Source organism: Stegastes partitus, unplaced genomic scaffold (assembly GCF_000690725.1).
Source record: "Stegastes partitus isolate 25-593 unplaced genomic scaffold, Stegastes_partitus-1.0.2 Scaffold1047, whole genome shotgun sequence".
NCBI lineage: Eukaryota > Metazoa > Chordata > Actinopteri > Pomacentridae > Stegastes > Stegastes partitus.
Genome location: NW_007578778.1, coordinates 1 through 6,073, shown reverse-complemented (window position 1 = coordinate 6,073; position 6,073 = coordinate 1). Strand labels below are relative to the sequence as shown.

General features: G+C 40.7%; 1 protein-coding gene across 1 annotated transcript; it reads right to left on the bottom strand.

The window, feature by feature from the left end:
• Nucleotides 1-173: 173 nt before the first annotated feature.
• On the bottom strand, nt 174-4,164 carry LOC103367413 (cytochrome P450 2J6-like). Its single transcript, XM_008295433.1, has 9 exons — nt 3,961-4,164; nt 3,692-3,854; nt 3,275-3,424; nt 3,035-3,195; nt 2,177-2,353; nt 1,686-1,827; nt 1,191-1,378; nt 965-1,106; nt 174-495 (listed from the first exon to the last, which is right to left on the bottom strand). The coding sequence occupies exons 1-9, from the start codon at nt 4,162-4,164 to the stop codon at nt 311-313; spliced, it is 1,512 nt and encodes a 503-aa protein (XP_008293655.1). The 3' UTR covers nt 174-310.
• Nucleotides 4,165-6,073: the final 1,909 nt, after the last annotated feature.

Genomic DNA, 6,073 nt, shown 5'->3' with positions numbered 1-6,073 from the left:
TAATGTTCTTTTTCTTGTTGCAATTAAAAGAACATAAAAAGTTACACAACTCTCTTATCTAGAGTATCTTGGGTTGGAATGCTGTTATGTTCAAAACAAATTGTGAAAAATGAGTATTACCATTTTTTAAAGTACAGATTTTTGATGTGGACATTAATTACACTCGTGGCCTGTTCATTTGAATGAGTACTACTTTTTATTGGTTTTACTAGTTATAATCTTTAATTCAACAAATGTATTTCTACAGTATATTAGATGCTCTGTGTGGACAAAGTTATAATCATAAACTCTTTTTTTATAATATGTATATTTACTTCTCTTGACGTGGGATTGCACATATTTCATAGTCCTTCGGTGCCAGAGTGACACCGAAGCGGAAGTCCATTGAAGGCTTCACCCCAGCAGGCATGGACAAGGTGAAGTTCTGCATGAAGGAGGTGAAGAAGAGGAAAAGCTCCATCCTGGCCAGATTCTCCCCGAGACACAGCCGCTTACCTGAAACAGAAAAATGAATCAAGCATTTTGCTTCGTCTGCTTAGTAATCACAGGGATAGGAGTCCTATAACTAGTAATTGATGCAGCATACTGCTGACAAACATCCTCACATCATGATGCTGCCACCACCATGCTTCATGGTGGGGATGGTATGTTTGCAATGATGTGCAGTGTTTGGTGTCTGTCAAAGTATTGATAATCATAAACCACAGGATTGTAATGCCATGGGTTTTTGGTTGCTGCCAGTCAACTGATCATTTCTTGGGATTCTTCTTCTTCTTCTTTTTTTTTTTTTTTTACAGTTGCACTGGCGAGAAGGACTTATGAGCCCAGGCCTTTCTCCTTTGGTTTCCTCTGGGTCTTTCTGGACACATCCTTCCAGCAACATTCCTAACAATTTATGTTGGGACAGGCTCCTGAATAAACATGTAAAGATACAAATACAACATCTGATCGTGTTGCTGCTTACCAGCAGAGAAAGGGATGAAAGCTGCTGGTTTCACAAACTTGCCCTCCTCATTCAGAAAGTGTCCTGGGTTGAAGGTGTTGGGCGTCTCCCACTCATTCTTGTCGAACAGCACAGAGGTCAGATTGGGAATTATTATAACTCCCTGTTGATTGGAGTCATAATGAAAACTCAGCGTTATGCACAAAGTTATGTGACATATAACTGGACTACTCTTTTGAACAGTGACCTTTGGGACTGTGTAGCCTCCCAGCTGGACGTCTCTGTTGGTGATATGTGGCACGCTGAGAGGAACAATGTTACCCATCCTCTGGATCTCGTGGACAACAGCATCTGTGTAGGGCAGGTTTGCACGGTCCTCCATGGATGGCTGTCTGGACTGTCCAATCACTCTGTCTATCTCAGCCTGGACTTTTTCTGTGCAAAATGCAAAAGTATACATGATGGTTCTTCATTAAGATTTGGGGATAAATGAAGTACAGTGCCGGACAGATAAATTACAAGAAAGTATCCCTGTTAATTTGCAGTGCTGAACTTGTTCTAGCAGTACAAACACTATTTTTTACAGGTAGATGTGCACCTATCATTGCACAGCATTTGATGTATAGAGGTTGACTGTAACCTAGAAGTACTATTATGTATGAAAACAAAATGATGACCAGGAAAATTTATTTTAGTGTCACCATCAGTGTCAGCAGCTTCACTGGCCTGTTGATGCTCTCACCTTGGATCTCAGGATATTTTGCCATGTAGAGGAACGCCCAGCGCAGGGTGGTGGATGTGGTCTCTGAGCCAGCCACAAACAGGTCCAGAACACATATAATCAGGTTTTCCTCATCAAAAGTGTTGTCATCCTGCCCCTTACTCTGAGAATACATGCAAATACGCATTAGAACTTGCAAAACAATCGAGAAAAATTCAATGTCTGCACTATGTCAACCATGTGCATCACATTTAAGGATGTATGCTGCTGGAGATAAGATTGTGCTATTGTGCTATAGAAAGCAATCGGAAACTCAAAAATTGTGTCATTGCATTTTCCACCATTCACCAACCCGGAGTGGCGCCACAGTGGGATGTCGAATCAGCATGACAAACTAGTCTTAGCTCGTTCTAATGTAAGTACACATGTGATGTTCACAAAAGTGGAGCCCTGGTGATCTTCATTAATGACACAGTTGAAGTCATACAGCTCTGTTTCTTAGTGCCAGTCACCGTCTGAATCTCATTCAGGTAGCAGTCAATGTAGTCTCTTCGATCTGAGGGATCCATGGTCTTCTTGTGCTCGTTAATCTCTGCTCGAATAAAATCCTTCACATCTTTCCAGATCAGCTTGAGCCTCTTATGTGGACCTGGAAAGTGTCTGACCAGCGCAGGGAATGAGTTGTAAAGCTGCACAGAGGAGAGGTTGGAAGAATAATTTCAGATAATAATACTTAAGTTAAAGAACAAAGAACATACGTCTCTCCAAGTCAATTGCGGCATCTACAGCACTATGGACAAACTTATCAATTAAAGGCTTTTATTTTTATTTCTTTATGTTTTCCCTATTTTCTACTTTGGTGAGCAAAACTGAAGACATCAAAACTATTAGCAAACACATATAAAATTATGTTTTGGGTAACAGTGTTAACAAAATATAAGATCCTCTTTTAGATTTCTCCAAGTAGACGACTTTGCACAATCTTAGGATTCTATCAATACTTTATGGTGTCTTTAAGGGCCTGTTGAGGCACACCAGTACCCAATACCCCTTGTTTCACCGTTCTAAGGAGGGTGCAAAAGCTCAATAGAGTGACTGGCATGGGGCAAAGATAGCTCATTAGTGTGAAATGCAGGGTTTGGCTGTAGCACCATCCCTGCATCACCTGGCAGACAGCAACAGCATTCTTCATGCACTGAAGGGGAATGGAGCTTCCCCAGTCCATAAATGAATCACTTATGCCACAGCATTTTCAGGAAACATAACACTTCATAGCAACCATGTTGCTTATTTGTGAAAATATTACTTTACATACCTGCCATTTCATATTGAGGTACGTCAATTTTACCTGTAGCTTTAAAATGCAGTACCTGTGCGCACATGGAGGCTTGAATCTGGACTATTTCATCAAACATCTGCATCAGTTTCAGAAACTTTTCATCGCCATATTCAAAGCGATGACCAAAAACCAGGAAGCAGATGATGTTGGAGACGACGTTGTTCATGATCAAGTGTGGATTGACTGGCTTCCCTTCACAATTCAACAGAAAGTTTCAAATAAATTGTTTATTTGCTCATAAGAAATGTAAGACTGTGTGTTAACGATGTACCTTTAAAGCTTCTGAACTCTTCTGCACAATGTGTAAACTCATCCAGGATGACAGGTTCAAGTGACTTCTTGCCAATTCCAAAATATCTGAGGGTTGAAAGTGCAAATCGCCTCTGCTGCCTCCAGTTGTGTCCACTACTGAAAATCACACCTGGTTGTAAAAAATAAAGTCGTTACTTTTTGGACTTTATTTCATATGACATTGGATTATTTGAAAAGTAACTGTTGAGAAGCTGTACGCTACTGTACAAAATGTGATAAACAGATTAAATAGAACCTTTAAACAAATTTTAACAAACCATAGCACTGACTGGGAACATAATCAATGTGTACAACAATGTCTTCATAAGAGTCGCAAGAGCAGTGAGTTGAAAGCTGTTGATGCACAGGATGTGCATTTGTGTGTCTTGTCCTCTACCTAGTCCATGTGATCTCTCCGTCTGTAAAGGGTAATCTGGACGGTCTGCCAGGCTGTCTCCCTGCGTTACTAAGGCTTCTTTCAAAACCTCAAGCCCATTTAGTACGACCACCCGTTCCTGGCCTGTTCGTAGGCTGTACACGTCTCCATACTTTTCTGCTAACTGGGAGAGAATTTAGAAAAGAGAGGAGAGCAAGACACATGAATACAGAAACAGAAATTTAAGTCTTACCAGTTGACCTGTTTGCATTTTGAAGATTCCCTGATACCTGCAACAAATCCTCATGGGTCTTGGTGTGGTCAATAGAGAATATGTTGCCCACAATTGGTAGAGCCCAAGGTCCTGGAGGGAAGCCGACCGGCCGGCGGTTCTTAACATAATCTGCAACGATGATGAAAACTACTGTGAAGAGCAGCAGACTTTTGAAATCCCAGTCAACGTAGGATCCAATCAGAGAAAAGAATGAATCCATGTTGCAAACACAGCCTGTGTAACTAAAGACTGTTTTCTTTGCTTCTCCTGTGAGATAGAGGGTTGATGTTGCACTGCCCGGAGGGACTAATATCACTCCTCTCTCCCCTGTGAGGACAAAGCTCAATGTTATAGTTCTTAGCAAAACAACCACTGCACTGGACTCTGAACTGAATGGAAACAAACACTGTTAATCAGCTACCTATATTTAATTTCCCTGATCTGCCTTGCCGTTAGAACCACTGACAAGTAAAGTGTATAACATTGATCATCTCCTTACCGCACAATGCTCTGGTAGGAATTCTTGGGTTCGGGAAATCCTGCAGATGTCGTGACACGAAACATCCACCTAAGCACTGATGCAGACCATGCACTCTGCTCCATCATGACAATGCATCCTGCCACTCTACACAAACTCCCCAGATCCCAGACAGATGGAACATTCATGGGATGTGCTTGAACAAACCTGATCCACAAAGGCCCACATGATGTATTTTAGGCATGCCTAAAAATTCATGCCTAAAATAAGACACAGCTGACCCGGTGAATAACAGTAGAGAAGGTATTTGGATCATGTACATAAGCATGACTACTGTCACAGTGGAATTATATTTAACCATTTCATGCGGTGGAAATGTATAATCTATAACAACGACCTATGCAATACTATCAAGTGTTGCGTAAATCCAATAAAGCGTGCAACTTTCAGACAGAGAGGACAGGAAGTAAGTAAACAGTAAACTTTTGTCACTGTGCTCAGTGGTATAACAAAACAGGACATTCATTTACAATCTGGAGGTATTTGTACATTTCTTAGACTACAGATATCTCCATTTTATCTCCGAAGTACTTGTACAATATCACACTGAGATGCAAATACTGCAGTTTTTACTGCACTATATTTGCTTGTCATGTGCAATCAATTTCAAAGATATATCCAGTGGTTCCAAACAGTTAAAGCTTGTAGTCTGCTGACAAGTGCCCACTTGCAGCTTTTGTCACGATTAAGATGTCTTCCAGTTGTTCCATCAAAGACTGATTTTTGCTCTGAGAGGTAAAAGTAAAACATAAAACAAATTTGCGTAGAAGGACTGTTGTCCCTCTTGGTGGGTCTCAATATGTCTTGCACATCTGGACACTGCAATTTTTCCTCATTCTTTGTTGCAAAACTGCTGGAGCTGTGTCAGCTTGCACATTGATTGTGATCAACCAGCTCTTCTCAAGTCCAGCTACAAATTCTCAATTGGATTGAGGTCTGAGCCATGACTCGGCCACTCCGTTATGTTAATCCGATTGTCCTTCAACCATTTCTGCGTAGCTTTGGCTGCTTCAAGTCATTATTTTGCTGGAAAACAAATCTTCTCCCAAGTGACAGTCCTCTTGCAGACTGCATCAGGTTGTCTTCTGGAATCTCTTTATACTTCTATACTGCATTCATTTTACACTCTACCTTTACAAGCCTTCCAGAACTTAGTGGAATGCTATAATGTTCAAAAACTGTCAAAATTGTGAAAAATGAAGGCAAATATTTGTAAAGCAATGCAATTGTTTATTTGGTTTAAATAAAGTAAAAGTACAATGTATGGGCACAAATTGTAAAGGAATGGATTACCATTTTTTAAAATACAGATTTTTGATGTGGACATTAATCATACCCGTGGCCTGTTCATTTGAATAAATACCACTTTTTATTGATTTTACAAGTTAAAAGTTTTTGATTTACTTCTCCTGACGTGAGATTGCACATATTTTATATTCCTTCGGTGCCAGAGTGATACCGAAGCGGAACTCCATTGAAGGCTTCACCCCAGCAGGCATGGAGAAGGTGAAGTTCTGCATGAAGGAGGTGAAGAGGAGGAAAAGCTCCATCCTGGCCAGATTCTCCCCGAGACACAGCCGCTTACCTGAAA

Coding starts and splice junctions, on each gene's coding strand:
- LOC103367413 (XM_008295433.1), bottom strand. CDS start 4,164: ATGGATTCATTCTTTTCTCTGATTGGATCCTACGTTGACTGGGATTTC. Junction 3,196..3,274: donor AGAGTTCAGAAGCTTTAAAG/GTACATCGTTAA, acceptor TGAATTGTGAAG/GGAAGCCAGTCAATCCACAC. Junction 496..964: donor TTTCATCCCTTTCTCTGCTG/GTAAGCAGCAAC, acceptor TTTCTGTTTCAG/GTAAGCGGCTGTGTCTCGGG.